The 24,265-nt window shown below is 52.9% G+C and overlaps 2 protein-coding genes across 3 annotated transcripts in view; both read right to left on the minus strand.

Moving 5' to 3' along the window:
• Window positions 1–7,545: 7,545 nt before the first annotated feature.
• On the minus strand, window positions 7,546–12,513 carry Castor1 (cytosolic arginine sensor for mTORC1 subunit 1). Of its 2 annotated transcripts, none has more exons than XM_004663988.3 (9): window positions 12,366–12,513; window positions 11,708–11,778; window positions 10,124–10,311; window positions 9,899–10,031; window positions 9,545–9,668; window positions 9,041–9,154; window positions 8,443–8,525; window positions 8,252–8,346; window positions 7,546–8,103 (listed from the first exon to the last, which is right to left on the minus strand). In XM_004663988.3, the coding sequence occupies exons 1-9, from the start codon at window positions 12,476–12,478 to the stop codon at window positions 8,026–8,028; spliced, it is 999 nt and encodes a 332-aa protein (XP_004664045.2). In that variant the 5' UTR covers window positions 12,479–12,513; the 3' UTR covers window positions 7,546–8,025. The 2 variants fall into 2 exon arrangements, with proteins under 2 accessions (XP_004664045.2, XP_044988539.1); XM_045132604.1 differs by having other exon boundaries at window positions 9,545–9,671.
• A 3,099-nt stretch (window positions 12,514–15,612) lies between these two features.
• The window catches only part of Tbc1d10a (TBC1 domain family member 10A), a 35,863-nt gene continuing 27,210 nt past the window's right edge, over window positions 15,613–24,265 (minus strand). The window contains exons 4-9 of the mRNA XM_004664061.2: window positions 19,085–19,191; window positions 18,348–18,462; window positions 18,196–18,261; window positions 17,449–17,638; window positions 17,208–17,362; window positions 15,613–16,465 (exon numbers count right to left, since the gene is read on the minus strand). Of these exons, the coding sequence (XP_004664118.1) occupies window positions 15,995–16,465; window positions 17,208–17,362; window positions 17,449–17,638; window positions 18,196–18,261; window positions 18,348–18,462; window positions 19,085–19,191 (1,104 nt within the window). The 3' untranslated portion in view covers window positions 15,613–15,994. The remainder of the gene's footprint in view (window positions 16,466–17,207; window positions 17,363–17,448; window positions 17,639–18,195; window positions 18,262–18,347; window positions 18,463–19,084; window positions 19,192–24,265) is intronic.

A 24,265-nucleotide genomic window follows, 5' to 3' on the forward strand; every position in this document is an offset into this window, starting at 1 on the left:
TTTTTAAAGCAAATTCAAAAAAAATTTTTTTTGTTGTTTTTGGTCCACTGTAGATTGCAACACTTTCCAGGAAAAGTAACTGAAAAAGAAAAGGCCAACCCATTTCTCCTGCTTCCTGTATAGTGCCAATTCAGTGCCAATTCCACACAGGCAGCACCTGCTGGCCTCACAGGAGGCTGGCCATTGCGAGAAGGGATGCTGCTCTTTGTAAATACAAAAGACAGATCGTAGTGGCTTTCCAGTCCCTCCCTGTACTTAAGAGTTGGGCACAAAGACAAATCAAGAAAGACAAAAAGAAACTCGTGCCTGAGTTTGCTGTGAAAGCCTTTTTTACAACGGGATTTGGGAGGGTGGACGAGCACACAGACCCATACCAGCGTGTGCCTGGAAGACCCAGGCGCCGGGCACCCACTCCTCCCCTGAGACCTCCAGCATCCCTGTGTGTTCCAAGCAGGACCACTCAGAAACCTTCCCTGGGACTGACGTCAGATGCAGGAAGCACACCTCTGCTACATAGCTGGGGTTCTCCACCAGCCTGTCAACATGGGAAGCCAATCTCCCCCAATATCACGAGGCAGGAGTGGAAATCCTTACAAAAGGGAGGAGGCTGGACATAGTGGCCCACGCCTTTAATCCCAGCACTCGGGAGGCAGAGGTAGGTGGATCACAGTGAGTTCGAGGCCACCCTGAGACTATATAGTGAATTCCAGGTCAGCCTGGACTAGAGTGAGACCCTATCTCAAAAAACCAAAACAAAAAAAATTAGGGGGCTAGAGAGATGGCTCAGCAGTTAAGGCGTTTGCCTGCAAAGCCAAAGGATCCTGGTTCAAATCTCTAGAACCCACATAAGCCAGATGCACAAGGGGGCACATGCATCTGGAGTTTGTTTGCAGTGGCTAGAGGCCCTGGTATGCCCATATATTCATTCACTTTCTCTCTCTCTGCCTTTCTCTCTCAAATATTTTAAAAAATAATTTATTGTATCAACAAGACTGTATACACTGTGTACATAATTAAAATGAGAGGGGCAGATAGAAAATGGGCATAGCAGGGTCTCTAGCCACTGCAAATGAACTCCAGATGCATGTACCACTTTGTGCATATGGCTTACATGAGTACCAGGGAATCAAACCTAGGTCCTTAGGCTTCTCAAATGCCTTAACTGTTAAATAAAAAGAGGGCTGGAGAGATGGCTTATTTTTTTGGAGAGAGAATTGGCAGATCAAGGCCTCTAGCCACTGAAAGTGAACTCCAGATGCATGTGCCACCTTTACATCTGGCTTACATGGGTGCTGGGGAATTGAACCTAGGTCTTTAGGTTTTGCACGCAAGCACCTTAACTACTAAGCCATCTCTCCAGCCCACCCTGGGTGTTTTGATACAAAAATAAATAAATAAATAAGAAATAAACTGGGCTTGGTGGTACACACCTTTAATCCCAGCACTCAGGAGGCAGAGGTAGGAGGATTGCCGTGAATTCCAGGTCAGCTTAAGCTACATAAGACCATACCTCAAAAAGCCAATAAAATAAAATTAAAAAAATAGAAATAAATCTTGTAGTTCCACAGGGAATGGTCATCAAAATGCACTGTATCCAAACACCTATGAGTAGCCATTTAGTGGGTAGCAGGGTATGGCCATGTGTGTCCGGTCACCTTATCTTAGAATGAACCCAGAAGGAAGAAAGGTAGAACGGTACTGCATTATGCTGGGCACCTCCACAGTCTAGAAGACAAAGTTTAACTGCTGAGAGGTGGACACAACTAAAATTGACTTCAGAAGATAAGTGGTCTGGAGAGGTGGCTTAGAGGTTAAGGTGGTTGTCTGCAAAGCCAAAGGACCCAGGTTCAATTCCCCAGGACCCACATAAGCCAGATGCACAAGGTGGTGCATGTATCTGGAGTTTGTAAAAGATAAAAAAGATCATGAATAAGTAACATGCAGTCTATCTGTACAATGAACTGCACTCAGCCATGAAGAATGACACGCTGACTGACCCATGCTACAGTGTGGGCGAGTCAAGAATGTTGAGCTGAGGGCCAGAGAGATGGCTTAGTGGTTAAGGCGCTTGCCTGTGAAGCCCAAAGGTCCAAGTTCAACTCCCCAGATCCCACATAAGCCAGATACACAAGGTGACACATGCTGAAGGTCGTATATGCACACAAGATGGCACACACATCTGGAGTTCAATTATAGTGGCTGGAGGCCCTGGTACATCAATTCTGTTTCTCACTCTTGCTCCCTCATATTAAAAAAATAAAAGTCAGACTAGGGAGATGGCTTAGCAGTTAAGTGCTTGCCTGTGAAGACTAAGGACCCAGGTTCAATTCCCCAGGACCCACATAAGCCAGATGCAACTGGAGTTCATTTGAGCACCAGAACCTCCAGCTACTGCGTCCTATCTGCTTCTCCCTCTCCCCCACTCCCTTACTCTCAAAAAATAAAAAATCTCTCTCATATTTATATATATTTGTGAAGTACCTGACAGAGGTAAATGCAGAGATAGAATAGACTGGTGATGGGCTGGTGTCATGAAAATGCTTTGAACTAAATAAAACTGATGTATATACAACATGGTAAATGTGCCCAATGCCACTGAATTATTCATTTTTAAATGGATAACTTGGGGGGCTGGAGAGAGGCAGCAGCTAAGACACTTGCCTGCCAAGCCAAAGGACCCAGGTTCAATTCCCCAGGACCCACATAAGCAGATGCACAAAGTGGCACATGAGTCTGGAGTTGGTTTGCAGTAGCTGGTCCTGGCGCGCCCATCCTGTCTTTTCATTGCTTACAAATATGAATTTTTTTTTTAATGGCTAACTTGGCTGAAGAGATGGTTCAGCAGTTAAGTTGCTTGCCAGTAAAGCCTAACGACCCGAGTTTATTACCTAGAAACCCACATAAAGCCAGATGCACAAAATGGCACATGCATCTGGAGTGAGTTTGTAGCAGCTAGAGGCCCTGGTATACCTATTCTCTCTCCCCACCCCCCCTCCACACCCCACCCTGGCATGGTGGCACATACCTTTAATCCCAGCACTCAGGAGGCAGAGGTAGGAGGATCACTGTGAGTTTGAGACCACCCTGAGACTACAGAATGAATTCCAGGTCAGCCTGGGCTAGAGTGAGACCCTGCCTCAAGAAACCAAAAATAAAATACAAGATGTCTCTGTCAGCTAGTCATGGCAATATACACCAGCAATCCCAGCCCTGAGGAGAATCACAAGTCCTGTGCTGGCCAGATACATACAGGTAGACATTGTTCCAGAAAAAAAAATTACTTTTATATTATGTGAATTTTACCTCAATTTAAAAAACACAAGAACTGGAGGTATTGCTCAACATGTAAGAAGCCTTGCTTCACCCCTAGTAGGGAAGGGAGGGAAGGAATGCAGCAACCCCAGGAAAGTCAATGTCTGCAGGGGACCAGAGTGAGTCAGAGGCCCTGCTCCCCACTTCCAACGGGAAGGTGGTGCAGGCTGCGCTCTCAAACCCAGACTACACAAGCAGCTGGCAGCAAGTTGTGGCCTGCAAAGATTGTGTTTGGGACAATACACTTGTGCAGCTAGATGAAAAAGAAACCGAGGGCTGGCTGAAGAGATGGCTTAGCGGTTAAGGCACTTGCCTGCAGAGCCAAAGGACCCGGATTTGATTCCCCAGGACCCACATAAGCCAGATGCACAAGGTGGCACACACGTCTGGAGTTCGCTTGCAGTGGCTGGAGGCCCTGGTGCGCCCATTCTCTATCTGCCTCTTTCTAAGTAAAATATTTAAATAAACTGAGTTAGGGAGGGCAGCAGGGGTCAAGGACAGCTAATCAGGACTCCTGGAAGGGGCAGGGGCTGAGGAGTTGTGGGGGGGTATCTCGGATCCAGGCAGGACCCTCACCAATTGTGCAGGGGGCAGAAGACAGGGTAGGTTAGCTTTGGTGGCAGCAAGGGAGTGTGAGTGAGTGGGGGAAACTGGAACAGCTGAAGCCGGGAAGGGGTGTGGGCAGAGAGCATGGCACCCAGGCCCAGCACACACATGCCATCCACCTAGAGATGCACAAGAAACACATGCACACAGATATTCGCATGTGAGTGATGCCCACACATCCAAAACTAGTCACAGCTGCCAACAGAAGCACTTATAGACACAGGTCAGTCCTTGCCCACTGGCACACACACAAGCACATGTGTACAAGTAGGAAATGCATGTACAGCCACAGACGTCCAGATACCTGCCACAGAGGACAAAGTAATGGCCACACCATTCCTCCAACACATATGCACACCCCCATGCAGCACCCCCATCCACACAGTGTCCCAGGTGACCCTCTGGGAAGGAGGCTCTGGGCATCCCCATAAACATCCTCAGCTCAGAGCCTCAGCACTAGGACCCGCTTGGGAAAGACACAAACCACGGCTATTGCCCAACACCCCTACCCTATCCATCCCAGGGTCAGGGAGAAGCCAGTGCCAGGCCTCCCGTGCCTGCCCACGTACCCGTTGCCACCAGCAGCAGACATCCAGTCACCAACGCAGACAATTGGGGTTGCAAGGCATCTTGCAAAACCTCTGTCCTTCAGGGTTCAGCTAGAGTGTCTTCTCAGCCACACACACACACTCCCAGCCCTGTCCCAGGCTCCTTTGATCACATGTAACCTTTTAGAATTCCTGGTCCTGCTGTGCCCGGCTGGGTGACCTTGGGGGAGTCACGTGATTTCTCTGTGCATCATTTCTGCCTATGCAAAGTGACGGCAACATGAAGTCCACATTGAATACGTGTATGAATTAATGTTGCCCCAGCCCTTATACAGAGGAGGGCACCAAAGTGAATGGGGGACGCAGCTCCCTTGTGCACATGGCCAGGCAGCTGCACAGCGCTCACCTGCCCTCACCCCCAAGCACCACTGGCCCCAGGACCTTTTCTTGGCTTTTCGAGGTAGGATCTCACTCTAGTCAGGCTGACCTGGAATTTACTAGATAGTCTCAGGGTGGCCTCGATCCTCCTACCCCTGCCTCCCTAGTGCTGGGATGAGAAGTGTGAGAAGTGCCCTCCCAACTCCCTTTTTTTTTTTTTTTTTTTTTTTTTTTTGGTTTTTCGAGGTAAGGGTCTCACTCTGGTCCAGGCTGACCTGGAATTAACTCTGTAGTCTCAGGGTGGCCTTGAACTCACAGCGATCCTCCTACCTCTGCCTCCCGAGTGCTGGGATTAAAGGCATGCGCCACCACGCCTGGCTCCGACTCCTTTCTTAAATGGTAGTATCAGAAAACAGCATGCACATTGTTGGTTTGTTTTTGTTTTTGTTTTGTTTTGTTTATACACTTTTTGCAAGGAAAGAGAAGGGGAGGGAGAGAAATAGGCACGCCAGGGCTTCCTGCCACTACGACGGAACTCCACCTGCATGCACCACTCTGAACCCAGCTTTACCTGGGTACTGGGGAACCAAACCCATGTTGGCAGACCTTGCAGGCAAAGCTGAGCCATCTCTTCAGCCCACACTCTTTCTTGCTCCACTAGAGAAAAAAAAGACAACCGTAGAACAACTTGGCAAGCCCGGGACCAGGCAGCCCTCAGGGCGGGGATGGAATCTTGAACCCTCCAGTTTCTCCTCCTGTACCTCTGAGGAAGACCCGAGAGGTTGTTTCCTGTATACCATCAGGAAAGGGTAGAAATAGCTCTGGCTGGGGCATCCCCACACCCTTTCTTTACAAACCCAATCAAGCCCACATCTCAAGAGAAACTGGACCCTGGGATGCCAGAGCATCCCCTTTTATTGCCTGAGGGAGTGTGACAAGCCAATACCTGTCCAGCGGATGACACTAGCTTTTTCTTCCCAGGTAGGACCAGAAGGCTCCGTGAGTCTCCATCTAAGTGTGGAGAGCCTGAGGCCTGACTTGGAGCATCAACATCAATGAGGTGGGGACCCATCCCCAAAGTGTCTCCTAGATATTGTGCCTGGGACCCCAGGTGTATCTGAGACTCCCCAGCACTCGTCAGTGTGTTTCCCTACCTGTGACCTACTGGAGGTTGGGACCTGGCCTTGGGACCCTCAAGGACATTCATGACCCAAGAACTAAAGACCCTTCTGCACAGGCGCTCTCAGATGTAGGCAAGAAAGACTGCTGGCCACATGAACACGCAGGCTTAGGTCTGTCAGACTAGCCTACTGGGCCATACCTGTGGTCCCTTACTGGACCAGCCCGTGGACAGCTCGGAGAGTTAGCCAGGGCTGGGCTAGGACCCGATTTAAGGAACTGGGTGAGACCTGACACCCTTTAAGAACTAGAAGCACCCAGACCAGACAGTGACTCACAGGCACACAGAAGAGTGGTCAGATTCCCGCGCCCCCCCCCCCCCCCCCCCGTGGACCATGCATTTAGGAGCTCTCTAAGGGGTATGAGAGGCAGCCCTGAGGGACCTGGCCCCAAAGCCACCGCCTCCTGGGTAGGCCCCCTCCCAAGCCAGCACCCACACAGGACACTCCAGGGAGAGGAACCAGGACTTCTCCATCCAACTTGTAGCCACAGAAAACCTCCAGGGAAATACTCCCTCTCGGGCTTCTGGAAGGAGCCGCTTCCTGGGTCTCCATGCGTATGAGGAGAACAGGCTGAAGGGAAGGGCCGGCCAAAGTCCCCCACCATTCACTCACCAGGCTGGGCTGTGCTCTGGGCTCATCTCATCTGCAGCTGGAGGCCCAGCCTTGAGGGGGGCAGGGTGGTCTCCCAGAGCCAGGCGGGCGCACTGCCAGCGGCCTGGCCCATTCTGGCTTTTCTGGGGAGTCAGAGAGACCTGGGTACACAGAAGTCACACCCTTCTTCCCTTCCCGAGCTCGGGCGGGTCTGGGCTGAGGGTACCTGATAATCTCCCAGGGCCTGTGGGGAGGGCTCACCCCCACCCCGACCTCTGCAGTTGAAGTCTGGCCTTGCTAAAAGGGAGGTGGCCCTGATGGCAGGAGAATCCAAACCCAGATGTGCCCAGGCATGCAGTGCTGGAGGACAAAACAGGCCCCGGGTGACCTCAAGGGTCCTGTTTTGTCTCCTAGCCCTGAGCCTCAGAGGGGATAATCACCTGACCACCACTCTAGGGGACCTGGTGGCATAAACTGAATGACTTCACCGTAAGAGGGACATTAGAGCTCAAGCAAGGCCCAAAAGAAAGAAGGCAGGAGCCTGGGACAAAGATACTTTGGGGTACTCAATGGGGTTCCAAGCAGCCCAGCTGGGGGACCACTAAACAAGAGACCTTGGGAATTTTGTTGTTGCCTAGATCAAAAACTTCCCATGTTTCTTGCAGTCAGCAAGGAATGAAGGGAGCCCCAGGCTTCTGAGGCAGACAGCTCTGGATAGGAACCACGTGACCGGCTAAGTCACTGGGCTGCTAGAAGCTTCAGTTCCTCATCGGAGACACACGGCCATATTTCACATACTTATGAGAAGCCAAGAAGGTGGGGTGACTGGCTGGAGTGAGCTACTGCACGAGGCCAGGAGCTGACGTTTGGGGCATGAGGCAAAGCCATGGCTGACATTCGGACACAGGGCACACAGCCTAATCCGTCAATGTCTTGTCAATATCAAGTCTTTTATTTCAACAGTCATTCAAAAAAGCAAACAAAAAAAAAAAGTGAGATGTAAAAAATACTTTTCTTGGGAACCTGGGGGCGGGGGGCACTGTCAGAACTCATCTGGCAAGGAAACCCACCCAGCCCCTGCAGGGCCAGAGGGGCGTGGCTTGGGCCTCAGGCAGGGACTGTGCAATAGCTGAGGCCACGCTGGGGAGTGATGGGTGGAGGGCCTGAGCCCCAAGCACCGAGGCCCCTGTGTGGGCAAACAAACTGTGGGGGCAGCACCTGCCCACAGCACACCAACGACGGCCGCACACTCGTGTGCACCGGAGCCAGCACCTGCACGCAGCTTACGTACAGAGGAACGAAGGGTCCCTGGCAGGATCAGGGTCTCAGCTCCAGAGCTTCGGGAAATAGCTTAGAGAAGTCTCTGGAAGCCGAGCGGCCGAGAGAGAGAGTTGGGAACTTGCTGCTTCTTATGAGCCACCAGAGGCCAAGCCCTCCTGCCTTTGCCGGAGGACCTCTATGACGTTGCTGATCCCGTCCTCGGGCACCTGGGTGGGCGGGAGGTGTGCAAGAAGGGATGTCAGGCCAGGCTGCTCAATCCCCTTGGGGGGCGGGGGTGGGGAGCTGGGACTACCTTCTGTCCCCACCTCTGGGGCCTCAGAATCTCAGAAGCCTCCTGTCTAGCCCATGGCTTACCAGGGCGTGGTCAAAGTTGAAGGTACTGATGTAGTAGGCAGAGATGTCAGCGGCAGCCAGGGGACCGGCAATCTGTGCTACAATCCCACACTCATCTGAGGACAGAGGACACATGTGGCTCATCCTGTCCGCCGTGGTCACCCCAAGGCTCCTCCCCACCGCCCAACACAGGGGGGCCAATCAGCCTTTACCAAAACCCAAGGGCTGTCCTCCGATGCGCACCATCCTCCACAGCTCCCCAGAGGAGCTGGTCAGCAGCAGGTCACTGGGGAACCTGAAGAGGCAGTGGGGTGGTGAGTAGGGTACCCCAATCTTCTCCACCCATTATAAGCCCTGAGGTAGATTCTCCTGCTGATATCACCCTCCCTCTTCTCTCCCCCCGGACTGACTTGGTGTCTGTGGCCTACTTGGGGGTTGTGGTGGTTTGATTCAGGTGTCCCCCATCAACTTGGGTGTTCTGAATGCTAGGTTCCACCTGATGGAGATTCAGGAATTAACTGGGGGTGGTGTATTGTTGGGAGCGGGCTTATAGGTGTTATAGCCAGTGTCCCCTTGCCAGTGTTTGGCACACTCTCCTGTTGCTATGGTCCACCTGATGTTGGCAAGGGGGTGATGTCCACCCTCTGGCTCATGCCATCATTTGCCCCTGCCATCATGGAGCTTCCCCTGGAGTCTGTAAAGCCAAAATAAACCTTTTCCTCTCCCTCTCCCCAGAAAAAGCTACTCTTGGTTGGGCGATTTCTGCCAGCAACGCGAACCTGACTGCAACAGGGATCATGGGTCACATACATTTTCTGCGTCTCTGCGTCCATGACGATGGAGATATAACCCTCGATGAGGGAGAAGGCGAAGAATGGGATGGAGCTGGGCTCAGGATCACCTGAAGCTGCCTCCTTGGGGACACTGGGAAGAGAGGACAGGTCAAGGGACTGCTGCATTTCCTGCCCATCCTCCTCCAGACCCTAGGAGAAAGAGGCTGCCGTGGATGGCTCTGGGCAGGCCATGCCACTTCTGCTACCCTGTCCAGTTTTGACTTCCTGAAGCACACTGGGGCAGAGAGAGCCTGACGGGAAGAGGGGCTGCCGAGGTGGCTCTGTCCACATCTCGGTCTCTGGGGGGGGCAGTAGCTTCTAGAACATGGGTGAAGGGCCCATGGCTCTCTCATGGGCTGCTAGGGACCACATGACACCGGGCAGGGCACAGAGTGGCAGCAGAGGGAGGAAGGTGGTGGGTCAGAGTGTGCAGAAATACTGGTATGGATGAAGCTAGAGATGAAGGGTACACACAGCCCACCTGTGTGAGTAAAAGAGGACGTCGATGAGGGTGGTGGCTATGGCTGGCAGCGTCTCGGGGTCCAGTGTGAGGACACAGAAGCGGTTCTGAGGGCTCTGAATGGGATGTACCGTGGGGCTGGGTCCTGCTTAGGATGGACGGGGCGCCAGGTGAAAAGGTATCTGTGGGCCAGGGCGACCCCTAGTGGCCAGACAGGGAAGGGCATGGGTGCGCCCTCCCCACCTCCCAGTGTGTGAGACGGTGTTTTTTTACAGTAAGTAAGGTTCCCCTCGCCTATGGGACCACCCCTACAGGGGACCAGTTCCTGGGGGAGGAGGTCCCACCCAAATGAAGGTGTTAGGGGGCAGACCTCACCATGGTGGGCACGCGGAAAGCCATTGCTGGAATCTTCTCTGGTAACAGGCACAGGTTCCCCGCCTACTTCACGGTAAATGTCGAACTCTCGGGCCAGGGTGTGGATCACCACCGACAGGTCCTGCTCCCGCACCTGGGCCAAGGCAGGTGAGTCCACCCCCATGGGTCCACTCTGATACCTTCACCCACCCTGCCCTAAACCAGCACTCGCCAAGCAAGGCTCACGAGAATGAAGTCGGTCTGGTACGTGGACAACATCAGCACAGACACATGGTGCTCGGCGAGCGGCGCGATGACGGAGCGCGCGATCTTGGTGACCCCAGCAGCCTGCACTGCTGTGCCGCTGTGAGAGGACACGTTCATTACCAGCCACGTGGCTTCAGCCACTTGCAGAAACTCTGACGGGGGTAGCTCTGTGGGTAAGGGGCATGGGGCCTGGTTAAGGTCTGCAGAGTTGGTGTCCTTCCCTCCCTCCCTTGGAGCCCGTTTCCCCAACTGTGTCCTGAAGGTTTCTTGCAAGGTAAAGCCAAGTCTGGAGCTGCCTCCCGCTGTATTTATGCCTCCATGTGCATAAGCTGTTAGGCTGGGGCCAGGCGTGGTGGCGCACGCCTTTAATCCCAGCACTTGGGAGGCTGAGGTAGGAGGATCGCGGTGAGTTCGAGGCCACCCTGAGACTACATAGTGAATTCCACGTCAGCCTGGGCTAGAGTGAGACTACCTCGAAAAACAAAACAAAAAAAGAGCAGCTATTAGGCTGGGAAATCGAACTTTCTCAGCTCACATCAGAGCTTCAAATTCAGAACTGGGTGCAACTCAGCTTTGCTATTTATTTGCTGCATGACTTCAGGACAAATAATTGCAGTCTCAGAATTGTTTTAGTTTTTGTTTAAGACAGGGTCTCTTACACTGTAGCTAATGCTGGCCTCAAATGAGCCTCCTGAGTGGTGGAGGGTACTACTACATCCAGCTGAAACAATCCCAGCTTCTTATCCATAAAATGGGATGACAAATATTCCCCGGGACTGTTTTGTAGACTAACGGGCTTCATGCTATATGGCCACCACTAAGGGGCACCATCCGATCACGTTGCAGATCCAACATGCATGTTCTGCAGGGAAACTAAGTCCTAGCAGAGAGAGGAGAGGGGGATCAGGCCAAACTCCAAGTGGCTGGTCTGAGACCCCAGGCCTATGAGGACAGGACCAGGCAGGCAGAAGTGGAAACAAAAAAAAAAAAAAAAAATCTTCGGGGCCTAGGGAGGGACCAGGCTAGCGTCCAGTCATGAGCAGGGACAAGAGCCAAGGTGGTTGTTGTTCGCCCAAGCCCAGCCAGGAGGCCCCAGGACCCTGCTCTGGGCTAGATGCCGGCTTCAGCATTCCTTCCCCAACCCTCAGACTCCTGGAGTTCTCAGACCAGCAAGGGGAGGAGCTGGCCGGCACTGGGGAGATAAGTCCAAGAGGAAATAATAACAAGTGGCTTAAAACTGCTGCAGGAACCCCCCCCCCACATCCCCCACCACCACACACACTCTTGCCCGAAACTGTAACTGAGGCCCCCTTGCTGGCCAGAAGGATTGCTATCAGCTCTTCAGGAGTCTTGTTTATAAAACCCTCCTGAGATGTTAGGTTACCACCAATAAATTTAGACTCATTTTATGGAAAGCAGTCGAGAGAAGGGAATGATTTGCTCAAGTGAATCGTGGCACATTTGAACCCAGACCCATCTGCCTTGAAAGGCCCAACCTCTTGGGGACGCTGGTTCCCTGTGAGAATCCCGTGAAGAGGTTGAGGACTAGAGACCAGCTCCCACCTTTAAAGCCTTCCTCATCCACCATGAGTGTGTAATCCTCCGGGGTCTCCGTCAGGCTGAAGAACTTGCACCTGGGGGGAGGGGGATTTCAGCCCGCAGTGAATTCCCATTGCTGGAGAGGGCCAGTGGACTTCGCTCCGTCCTCCACCCTAAAGGACCCTTCGCTGGGCTCCTTCCTGACCAGCTCCCTCAGGCCTCAGTTCCCTCCCCGGGAGCCGTGAGGTGTGGACACCTCCAGGAACCACCTTCGCGACCTGCCCCCCAAAAGAGGTGCCCGGAACTTGGGCTCCCGAGGCCAGTTCTCACACCCGATGTGAGACGTCTGCCAGGAGCTGCCCGCAGTAGCCGTGGAGAAGTGACCCCACGCATACCATTTAGAGTTAAGCATTGACCACTTCCAGGCTGTTTGCGCCTTGCCTGGCACTAGGAGAAATGGGGGGGGGGGCGCTTATGGGGCCGGATAGGCGGCGTCCCAGGAAGGGTAGGCCCAGGCCGGATGGCAGCCAGAGGGCGAGTGCCTCTCTCCACCCGTCCCCGTAGCCTCGAGGCAAAAACCCTCATCCTCCGACCCTCGTCCAGAGTCGAGACAGCCGACCACCACCACCACCACCACCACTACCCCCACACCCCACCTGCGCCCCCGAACCCGGGCGCGCACCGGCTGCGACGGGGCAAGAAGAGCAGCTTGATGAGCGGGTGGGTGTAGAGCCAGAGACCGGGGCGGGCGACGCTCAGCACCCGCACCCGGTGCTCTAGGATGTGCAGCTCCATCGCCGATCGCGCTGCCCCGGCCCCGCCGCCAGCTACACCCGGGCCGGAGGCGGAGCGGCACGGGTGCCGCCCCGGGATTTAAAGGAGCCGCTGTACCGCCGTACCCACGCCGCCGACCACGCCCAGCTTCTTGTTGGCCACGCCTCCTCCCGACGCCAGCACTTCACTTCGCACCTTTCAGCCCCACCCGGGATAGCTCCACCCACTCTAGCCCTGACCTGGGGGGCGTGGAAATCTCCTCTTGGCTCCACCCCTCCCAGGCTCCGCCCTTTCCGCTGCATGCCAGCTGTTTTGAGTTTGGGGCAACAAGCGGGCAGCCAAGGGTGCTTTGAGGCTCGCATGTGGACACTGGATTGAGGTCATTTAGGACTCAGAAAGGGTCTCAAGAGCTTGGCTGGGGCTGGAGCGCGGTCTCCAAACCCATACAGCGTGCGGTTTGTTCCCAACAGAGCTCCTTTCTTTACTTTTCCAGGGATTGCTGGGGGAGGGAGGCACAGGGTTTGCCAGAACTGCCTGGAATGGTGGGGGCTAAAGTCCCCTAAGGAAGGACTGCCTAGAATTGGTATTGATAACAGTCCTTCCCTACCTTTTGAGTGGGCCTGACCAGCTGAAATCTTGCCTAGGTTTTTAATCACCCAGCTTTCAGAGTAGAAGGCTACCCAACAGGCACAGAGGAAAGGAAAATCCTGGGTCACTTCGGTATGAGCAACATACTGTGAAGTAGAGCCCTCCTGAAAGTGGCCCACGCCTATAGCTTAGGGTGTTTCAATGCAGTGCAAACCCAGAAATACTTGTAATGCCCAGGGCTCAGACTTTTTTGGGGAGATAGGCCCTTGTGGTTGAGGCTTGCTGGTTACTCAGGCCACACCTTCCCCTGAGACTACCTAGTGAATTCCAGGTCGGCCTGGGCTAGAGCAAAACCCTACCTAGAAAAACCAAAAAGAGAGAGAGAGAAAAGAAACCTCCCCAAGCCGGGTGTGTGGCACATGCCTTTAATCCCAGCACTCCAGAGGCAGAGGTAGGAGTATATTGCCATGAGTTCAAGGACATCCTGAGACTACATAGTGAATACCAGGTCAGCCTGGGCTAGCAAGACCCTATCTCGTAGAAAAACAAGAAAGAAAAGAAACCTCCCCAAAGCCTGTGGCCATTAGCAAAATTCAACTGGCCTGAGCACATCTAAATTGGCTTCAGGCCCAAGGAGGCGCCCAGCACAGGCAGACAACCTGAGGAATGGTCAGGTCTGTGCAGGTTTGAGACATCAAGGCTGAGCAGGCATGAGCAAGCTCAGGTTGACTCCATTGGCAAAGTCCAGCGTGTTCCAAGGGGCTGTTTGCTGGGTGCAAGTACCCTCAGGCTTTGAACCAGGTTAAAGCAGGTTTCAAGCCCGCTGAGGACCACGCAGGCCTTATGCAGGCCTCCTGCCGGCTCTGGTCTGGGCACCACAGGCAGATGGAAGCTGGGCTTAACCTCGTCGTCGGTCTCTCCAGCTCTGGGGAACCCCATGGAACACTGTGTAGCTGCCACATCCTGGCCTGTCCCCAAGAGGACTGGGAGGACGAGTGCTTCCCAAAGGCTGAGCCCATCTCATCCACAGATGGGAAACCACAGGGGTGACAGGGCAGGAAGTTGGTACTCTGCCCTGGGTCTCGTTCACCTCCTTAGCCTCAGTATCCCCAATTGTACCTGGACAACATGTTCCAGGGCTAGGCTATGCCTGAAGGCTCCCCGGGGAGTCTGCTTGTTCCTCCCCTGCCTGCCCCGGCTGTGGTTTGGCCCAGCTTGATCTCAGGCCAGGAACAGCCCTATTGTTTGATTGGGAAAGCTGCTTCCTCAGCAGAGGGGTAGGGGGGGGCCTCTCCCAGGGACACCCAGTTCTCAACCTTGCCAGTTATCAGGTTGTCACCAAGTACCTGCCTTGAAACCTTAGACAAGAGAGGTTGCTCAGTGGGGGTCTCTGGGTACACATGTGACTCTTGGGTGGGCATGAAATTCTTTTTTCCATTCAGTTCACATTTCCCACCTGTCAGGCAGAGCCAGCCCAGCCTGGCTTCTCTCCCCACCCATCTGCATTGAGGACATTCATAGTGCCTCATGCCTGGAGGCAGCCCAACCCTGTATGAGTACGCTGAGAAGCTAAGTGGGGCCTGAAGTGACATCCAGGCCTGACCTTGGAGGAGTGCTCCCCCTCAGTGAAGAGCAGGGACCAAGGCCTGGGAATCATGCCCTGATCGGCCCCAGTGGAAGGCTTTGATCACAGGGTACCTCATCCCTGCTGGAAGGTAGATATGGGGCAGCGGAAGCAGGGAGAGGCAAAGTGGGACGAGAACAGAGGCTGGGGCTGGGGAGATGGCTCAGTGGTTAAAGGTGCTTGCCTGTTAGCCTGGGTTCAGTTTCCCAGTACCCACTTAAAGCCAGGTACACAAAGTGCTGCATGCATCTGAAGTTCATTTGCCATGGCTAGAAGCCTGCCATGCCCATACATTCTCTCCCAAATTAACGAGAGAGAGAGAGAGAGGGGGGGGGGGGGAGAAGTGTGGTGGTACACACCTTTAATCCCAGCACTGGGGAGGCAGAGGTAGGAGGGTCTACATGAGTTCAAGGCCACCCTAAGACTGCATAGTGAATTCCAGGTCAGCCTGAGCTAGAGTGAGCCCCTACCTCGAAAAAACAAAAAAACAACTGTGGTGGGTTGAATCAAATTAGGCATCTCTCATAAACTCCTGTGTTCTGAATGCCAGGCCTCAGCTGGTAGAGTTTGGGAACTGAAGCCTTGCTGGAGGAGGCGTGGTGTTGGGGATGGCTTATGAGCATTATCGCCTGGCTCCCCCAGCCAGTGTGCAGCTCATTCTCATGCTGCCATGTTCCACTGCTGTGGCAGAGGTGATGCCCAGCCTCTGCTCATGCCACGCTTTCCCCTGTCATCGTGGAGCTTCCAGTTGAGTCTGTAAGCCAAAATAAACCTGTTCCTCCCATCAGCTGCTTTTGGTTGGGTGTTTTGTGCCAGCAACAGGAAGGTAACTGCAATAGAACAGAGACTGGCCCTGGACTTGGCACTTCTCAGAGGGATTCTTGCTGGGCTGGGGGCCCAGGACAGAGGATGCACTCCTTCCAGGTCTCAGGCTGCACAACAGTCCTCTACACAAGCTTGTTTATTTCTGTACAAAATCATGTTTCTATTTTACACAAAGAGCACCCCACTGCTCCTTTCATGCCAGCACGCTGGTCTGGGGAGCATTCCCCAGAAGAGACTCCAAAGGAGGGGACTGAGTGAGGCCCCGCCTGCTTGGCTGTAGCTTCTGCCAGCTCGAGCTTCACTCTAGAGAAAATAAATAAGGAGGCTCAGGCAGAATCTGTGCTGGGCCGGCCAGACTCCATCCTGGTCCAGCAGCCAAACGGCTAGGGCATCAGGCGCACAGGCCCTCGGGTGCGCCGGCCGTGGAGTGTCTGTCAGTCTTCGAACCGAACCGAGTTAAGTGTGTGAAGACCCCGCCCTGGAGGCCTGAGCTGCAGGGGTTACAAATAGGTGTCCTCACTCTCCTGGGAGATCAGGCTCTCTCGGGAGTGGTGGTGAGCTAGGTCCTGGGGCACAGAGTCCTGGGGGGCTGGGTCCTGGGAGACTGGGTCCCTCTGAGGCACATCCAGCGGGGAACATGCGTCTCCTCCAGCAGCCACCACTGTCGCATGACCGGAAGCCGAGGACTTGTTCAGCTGTCCACTCGCCTTAGCGTGCTTCCGCTGTTCCTTCTGGACCTGCTTGAGTGGCGTAGCTTTGGAGCCAGGGAGGGGCGCATCTGGAGGCAGACGGATGGAAGGTGAAGGTTGCAGGGCAGGCCGGGGACCAGGCTCTGCATCCAGGATGGCTTTGGCACCATGCAGCCTGGGTGAGGAGCAACACTGCAGCTCTCCCCGGGTCTCCTTCCAGCGCCGCATCTGGATGAGGTGTTCACGCTCGATCTGGCGCTCTGTCACGGGCAACTCCACCACCTGTGGACCAGTGAGGAGCACGTGAGCACCGGGAAGAGGCCTTTCCCTTCTGGCCCCCTCTAGTTACAGCTCCCCTCCATCTGCTAAAAGTTCCTGTCAGGAAGGATGGAGGTGTGCTCAAGTCTCAGAGCTGCACCAGGTGAGTTAGACACAAGACCACTGCCTCAGAGGAGAAAGCTGTCCACAACTCACCACTCACTTTAGGTACTGGGCAGAAGGGGCAAGACTCAGATGGGCAATATGAGCCCCATTGCCCAGGGTAGGCTGGCTCAAATTACAGCTCTACAGCTTTCTGGCTGGTGACTAGGGGGAGTCACTGTGAGACCCTGACTGGGTGAGCCTCTATTTCCTCAGTCCTCAGCAGCTACTGGCAAAGCAGCTGCAGAATGGCCTTCTACTGCTCCCTGTACACTGCCACAGCCTGCCCTGACCCTGCAGCAGAGAAGACACCTGTGCAGGTATCTCATTATAGCCCCTGAGAGACAACTGTCCACAGAGAGAAAAGAGGGGGTTACAGGCCACAGCTCCTATTAATTCCCAAGTGGACTAGAAAAGGAAGGCTCTGCAAAGCTGGGCCTCTTGATGACCCATCTCTTCACCCTCTACCTGGTCTTGGGTTGCTGAGCAGGAGGTCGGACATGAGTAACCAACCCATCCTTGGGGAAAGGGGCTTCCCAGGCTCCCAGCAAAGTCCCTGCCAGTTCTCCTCCCTCCCGTGGCAAGGGACAGGTAAGGGCCGCACCTCCTGGACCAGGAAGGCCTCCTGCATGATCTTGGGGCTGAGACTCCGCAGCTGCTCGATGGTCTCATACTGGCCCTGGCAGGCTTTGAGCTTTTCAGGGGATCCCAGTGCATGCTTCAGCAGCACCAGCCCCACTCGGAAGATGATCTTGACTCCTGCATGGAGGGCAGGCAGGTAGTGAGTGCAACGGGGCTTCTTGGGGCTTCCCTGGCACTCCTCACCACCCAGACCAACCCAGTACCTTCACAGAAGAACATGTCCCAGACGCGCAGCACAGAGCTCCAGGGCAGGGTACGGGCAAAGGCGCACATGAACCACTCTGTCATGTAGAGTAGAGGGTCAATCTTCTGCCGGCTGAGATGCTTGTGAGCAACTGGGGACACCTTCTGTAGTAGCGAGAAGAGGATCTCGCCATCTAGCTGAATTGCCTCCTGAGGGAACATGGAGACCACAGAGCCATGACCAGAGCCCACAGGGGCTCCTAGCACCAGGCCGACATTCATTAATTCATCAAGTAGCTATGGCCTGCAGGGGACTGGAAGACCATGAAGAGAAAACCAGACATAGCTGGTCCTTCAGGGAACTCAGCATGTAAGCAGTCTAGGAACACAGAGACCAGGACAATGGGCTGAATGCCCTGCACATGGCAGGAACAGGAGCACTCCTCAAGCACATGCTGGAGGGTCCTGCCTGCCAGGGTCAAGGACAGCTCTATGCTTGAGCCAAAGCCGAGGGGAAGGAGGTGTTCCTCCAGGGAAGGAGGGCAGAATAGAGCTTCAGCCAAGGCCAAGGAGGGAGGAGCTGGGTGCCCGGAGGAATGTGCATCCTGCCAAGTAGCCAGAGGCAGGTATGGAGGTGAGAGTGCAACTGATGATGCTGGTGTCTAAAGCAGCCTGACTCTCACAGGTCTTGGGACTTCAGCCTGCAGTGGCTTTAGAGAAAAGAGGGCAGCCAGCCTGGGGTGGGTATAGGCTAGGCAAGCACTCACCAGTTTCTCACTGTAGTAGCCAGGCAGGTACTTCTCACAGATCTGTACCAGACACCAGAAGGCTTGCTGCAGGTGAAAGAAGACACGAGGCCTTGCTGCTGGGGTCGGGCCCCTGCCCGCCTGCCCTCTCACCCACCCAGGGCCTGAGGTACCTCAGCAGGCATGTGCATGAGCAGCACGGCAGCAATGGGCGCCTGGGCCTGGCAGTAGCCCTCCTCGGGTCTGTACAGCGTATAGGCCTTCAGCACACGGAACAGGTCCTGCTGGCTATGGAGAGGCCAGGCAGGGTGGTAATGACAGGGGTGACTGTTGCCCACTGCCCTCACCTGTGCCCCACTGGACCAGACCTGCCTCAGAATCTGCCCTTCCTTCCCTGAAGAGGGGAGGTGATCTGCCTATGGTCACCAAGGAGTCAGTCTCCCAACTGCAGCACATGGGTGATCATGTGACCAGGTGAATGCAGGACTGAGAGAGAAAGCAGGATTGGGCCAGGGCAGGATGCTGGACAGATACAGAATAAGGAGGTGTAAGGGGTTGGAGGGATGTCCCTCACTGGGAAGCTTGTTCCTGGACTTTCAACTTGGTCCTCTTACCTACCGTATCTTTCCCCTCCTATATGCTTTCCACCCATCCACCCTTCTCATCCAAGGCCAGGCCAAGCAAGCCCTAGCAGTCTGGATAATAAATGATGAGAGCTGCTCCAGGACTCATAGATGATGCTAAAAGTACCAAAAACTCAAACAAAGAAGGCCAACTCCACAACTGGAATTTTGGACACATTGCTTCTAAGCCCCTGGGATGGTCCCAAACTCTTTTCACCATATTTCCTCTGACCTCCTGAGGGACAAGGCCTAGAGCCACCCTCAGCCCTCAGACCCAGCCTACTCACCCATGGCCTCCCCGGGACACAAACATCTCATGAAAAGGGAACTGCCGGTGTAGGTCCCGCTCAATCACATCCAGCCACTTGGGGTCCCCAGGAGACATGTCCAGCTCCTGAAAACAAGGGCACACATCAGGGAGACCTGCAAGGGGCACTCCTGAAAGGACATGACTATCCCAGATACCAGATGAGTCACTAGCCAGGCCCTTAGTGGGAATGCATCTTCCTCAAGACAGGTGAGGAAGCCTGGGCAACAGTAAGGAGAGCAGACCCTGAAGAGTCTGAGAGGGATACTCGCTCCCGGAGACTCTTGTGAACAAGTGTCCATCATGACTGTGGCTAGAATTTCTGAGCACTCCAGGCAGGACCCAGTCTATCTAGGAATGATACCACATCCTGAAGATGAAAAGCTACTTCAAGCAAAGCTACCACCCATTTCCATGGCTCAGAGCCAGGTGCTGAGGCAAGCACAGAGCATGTAAGAGTGTCACTAGTCCTTCCCCACCCAATGATGGGTCCTTTAATCACAACCTGTTCACAGGTGAGGGAACTGAGGTTTAGATGAAAGCCCCTTGCCCAAGGCTTTGGGTTAGAAAAATGGTGGCATTGTGTCTTGAAGGCAAGTGTGACTCAGAGCCACTAACTTCAGCTTCTCTGCTGCTGTTTAGGAAGAGAGGGGAGAGAGAGGGAGAATAAATGAATATGGGCATGCCAGGGCCTCCAGCCACTGCAAAAGAATGTACCACAGTGCATCTGGCTTTACATGGGTACTGGGGAATTGAACCCGAGTTGTCAGGCTTTGCATGCAAGCACCTTCAAGTGCTGAGCCATTTGTCCAGCCCTTGTTTATATATATATATATTGGGAGGGGTTGGTTTTTTGAGGTAGGACCTCACTCTGGCCCAGGCTGACCTGGAATTCACTATGTATTCTCAGAGTGGCCTCGAACTCACAGCAATCCTCCTACCTCTGCCTCCCAAGTGCTGGGAGATTAAAGGTGTGTGCCACCACACCTGGCTCCACATTATATATTTTATTATTTTTGAGAGAGAGAGAAAAAAAAAAAAACAGAGAAAGAATGGGCATACCAGAGCCTTTTAGCTACTGTGAACAAACTGTAGATGTGTGTGCTGCCTTGTGTGCATATGCAACATTGCATGCTTGTGTCACTGTGTGTCTGGTTATGTGGGACCTGGAGATTTGAACATGTGTTATTAGGCTTTATAAGGAAGCGCCTTAACCACTAAGCCATCTCTCCAGCCCCCTGTGCATTATATATTATTTGTCAAAACTCACTGAACTATACACTCAAGATCTGTCCACTTTACTTTAGATAAATTCACACCTCAATTTTCAGAAAAGAAAGAATAAACAGAAATGAACTTAACAAGTACTATCTGCCTTCAGGGCTACATAAGGGAAGGTCCTAGGGAGTGAGCTGGGAATGCACCTCATGGTATAGGACCAGGCCTGGGCCATGGCTCAGAGAGAGCCCTTTCTTTCTCATGGCCCAAAGTGGAGGTGAGCTATAGTTTAACTGAAGAGCCTATCGCACCAGAACCTAAGTAAATACTAAGAGGAAAGACTGGTGGAATGCTCAAGCTAGAGCACAGAGGAAGTGACTGCGATTTCTACAGTGGAAGGAGGGAGTGTTGCCCTTTTGAGACCAAGGGACCCTCCAGTAAGGGTCTATGGATGTCCTGTGCACTCCCATACAGTTTGGCAATAATGCTGATTTGCTTAAAAAAAAAATGGAATGGGAAGTGGTGTGGTGGTACATGCCTTTGATCCCAGCACTTGGGAGGCTAAGAGGTAGGAATTCAAGGACAGACTGAGGCTACAGAGTTTAAGTCAGCCTGGGCTACAGTGAAATTATACCTCAAAAAATATATACATATATATATTTGGGCTGGAGAGATGATTTAGCAGTTAAGGTGCTTGCTTACAAAGCCAAAACACCCAGGTTCAATTTCACAGGACCCATGTAAGCCAGATGCACAAGGTGGCACATGCATCTAGAGTTCATCTGCAGTGTCTAGAGGGCCTGGCGTACCCATTCTCTCTTTAAATAAATAAATAAAGATAGATAAATAAATAAGTACAAATTCATAGCCAGGGTTTGTGGCATATGCCTTTAATCTCAGCATTCGGGAGGCAGAGGTTGGAGGATCACTTGAGTTCAAAGCCACCCTGAGACTACATAGTGAACTGGAGGTCAGCCTGGGCTAGAGTAAGACCCTGCTTCCACAAACAAACAAAATCTGGGCTGGTAACAGATTACCAGGAACCCAGAGGGTCCCCTCCGAGTCAAGCTCAGAGGACACCTACCCCTGACAAAAAGACTACAGCCCTGCTCTAGTCACTCTGGAAGCTGACTCATGTATGTATGCAAAAGCTTGAGGAATTCAACATGATATCAAAAAAAAAAAAAAAGTTTTAAGCCGGGCGTGGCGGCACACACCTTTCATCCCAGCACTCGGACAAAGGTAGGAGGATTGCCGTTGAGTTCAAGGCCACCCTGACACTCCATAGTGAATTCCAGGCCAGCCTGGGCTAGAGTGAGACCCTACCTCGAAAAACCAAAAAAAAAAAAAAAAAATGTTTTAAATCATATAGACTGTACAAGCTGTCATGTCCTGCTTCTGTAAACCAGCTGCCTGTTCATCTGTATGAAAATTTGTTTTCTTGGTCACCCTGGCTCACCATTCTGATTACCACCATCTCTGTACTCATAATTCTGTTAGTTTCAGGACTGATTGTAGGTCCCTGCATTTTAAATGTTCTAATCAAGTTTATCCAACAGAGACTTTCCTCAGGTAAAAAAAAATCTGGGCTGGAGAGATGGCTTAGTGGTTAAGGTGCTTGCCTGAAAAGCCTAAGGACCCTGGTTCGATTCCCCAGTACCCACATAAGCCAGATGCACAAGGGGGCGCATGCGTCTGGAGTTCATTTGCAGAGGCTGGAAGCCCTGGCGTGCCCACTTTCTCTCTCTCCCTCTATCTGTCTTTCTCTCTGTGTCTGTCGCTCTCAAATAAATAAATTAAAAATTAAAAAAAAAAAAGAAGTAAAATAAAAAAAAACTGTTGGGGCCCTGAGGACTGCATAAGGACCCACCACTCAGCTTCAGAGCATCAAGGTCACACAAGCAACGTCCCAGACATCTCGGTTCCCTCAAGGCATACTATTCCATGCACACATGCACAAAGCCCCAAGCTTCATTGCACACTCTCACACACAATGGACACTCGTACCTGGACAGTTCACCTAGGAGGCTGGTCAGGCCACCCATAGTCTCAGATCTCATGCCTGGGCCCTGGCAGTCTGATACAACTATGGTGGGGCTCCTGTCCCTGAACCTCCTGCTCTTCTCAGGATGCAGCCTGCTGGGATACTGAGGCAACCCCTGGAAGTCAACTGCTTCCCCAGTATTCCCTAGGACAGCGGGTTCAGTGGCTCATTCAGTGGCTAGAGGAGTATGATATCATGGCCAAGGTGGTGACAACAGTAGGTGAGACAGACTCATGGCTAGACATCCTCTGTGGTTACTGGTTGGTTTCTGACCCCTGAAGATAGTGATTTGGCTCTGCTACTCCCAGGACTGACAGATCCTCAAGATATTCCGTGGATCACATCTGACCAGGCTTAGAGACAGGAAACAGAGCTTGGGAAGCCAAACTGGTGGGTCAAGGGTCTTGTGGTCCTACCGAGTAAGCTTCTAAAGGCCAATTGCAGCCAGGTGTGGTGGCGCACGCCTTTAATCCCAGCACTTGGGAGGCAGAGGTAGGAGGACGACCGTGAGTTTGAGGCCACCCTTAGACTCCATAGTGAATTCCAGGTCAGCCTGGGCTACAGTGAGACCCTACCTCGAAAAAAAAAAAAATGTAAAGGCCTACTGCACAGACTCAAGACAAAGGAGGACACTGGGGACCTTTAGTCCCAGCAGAGGTAGGAGGGCCACCACAAGTTCGAGGCCACCCTGAGACTACATAGTGAATTCCAGGTCAGCTGAAGCTAGAGTGAGACCCTACCTAGAAAAAATAAAACAAACAAAAGAGGAAATTGGCAGAAGCAGGAGCATCACTATGAGTCTGCGGCCCACCTGAGATTACACCGTGAATTCCAGGTCAGCCTTGGCTAAAAAAGAAGAAATTGGTCTGAAAGTCCCCTCCTGATGACCAAGAGCTACAAAGTCACACAGCCCAAGAAAGCAAACCTGAATGACTGTCAGGGGAAAGAGTTGTGGCTGGGGCTGGAGAGATGGCTTAGTGGTGAAGCGCTTGCCTGTGAAGCCTAAGGACCCTGGTTCAAGGCTCGATTCCCCAGGACCCACGTTAGCCAGATGCACAAGGTGGCACATGTGTCTGGAGTTCATTTGCGGTGGCTGGAGGCCCTGGCATGCCCATTCTCTCTCTATCTCTCTGTCACTCTCAAATTAAAAAAATAAACAAACAAACAAACAAAAAGAGTTGTGGCTGGGAGATGGCTTTGTGGTTGAGGTGCTTGTCTGCAAAGCCTAACGACCTAGGGTCATTTCCCTAGTATCCATGTAAAGCTGGATGCACCATTATGGCATGCCCATTCTGTTTATCTGTCTGTCTCTCTCTCCCCCCCCCCCACCATCTCTCTGTGCTTGCAAATAAGTAAATAAGAGAAAGAGGACTGGAGAGATGGTTTAATGGTTAAGACACTTGCCTGCAAAGCCAAAGGATCCAGGTTCAATCCTCTAGGACCCAAATGGTGTGCCCATTATCTCTCTATCTGCCTCTCTCTCTTTCTTTCTCTCTCTCTCTGTCAAATAAATAATAAAATCTTTTAAGCCGGGCGTGGTGGTGCACGCCTTTAATCCCAGCACTCGGGAGGCAGAGGTAGGAGGATCGCCGTGAGTTCAAGGCCACCCTGAGACTACAGAGTTAATTCCAGGTCAGCCTGGACCAGAGTGAGACCCTACCTCAAAAAAAAAAAAGAAAGAAAATAATAAAATCTTTTTAAAAAGAGAGAGAAAGAGTTGGAATGGCAGATGTGTTTGTCCCACTGAGGCCTGCTCTGACTGAAGCATGAGATGAACAGTAAGTCCTTAGGAGTCATGGCTCCTAGAATGGGCCAATCTGGGTCACAGTCAGGCCTGTGAGTAAAGGGTCTATCAACTGCCAACTTGCTTTGGTCCAGGACAGTGCAAGGGAATCACTT

Source organism: Jaculus jaculus, chromosome 13, assembly GCF_020740685.1.
Source record: "Jaculus jaculus isolate mJacJac1 chromosome 13, mJacJac1.mat.Y.cur, whole genome shotgun sequence".
Taxonomy (NCBI): domain Eukaryota; kingdom Metazoa; phylum Chordata; class Mammalia; order Rodentia; family Dipodidae; genus Jaculus; species Jaculus jaculus.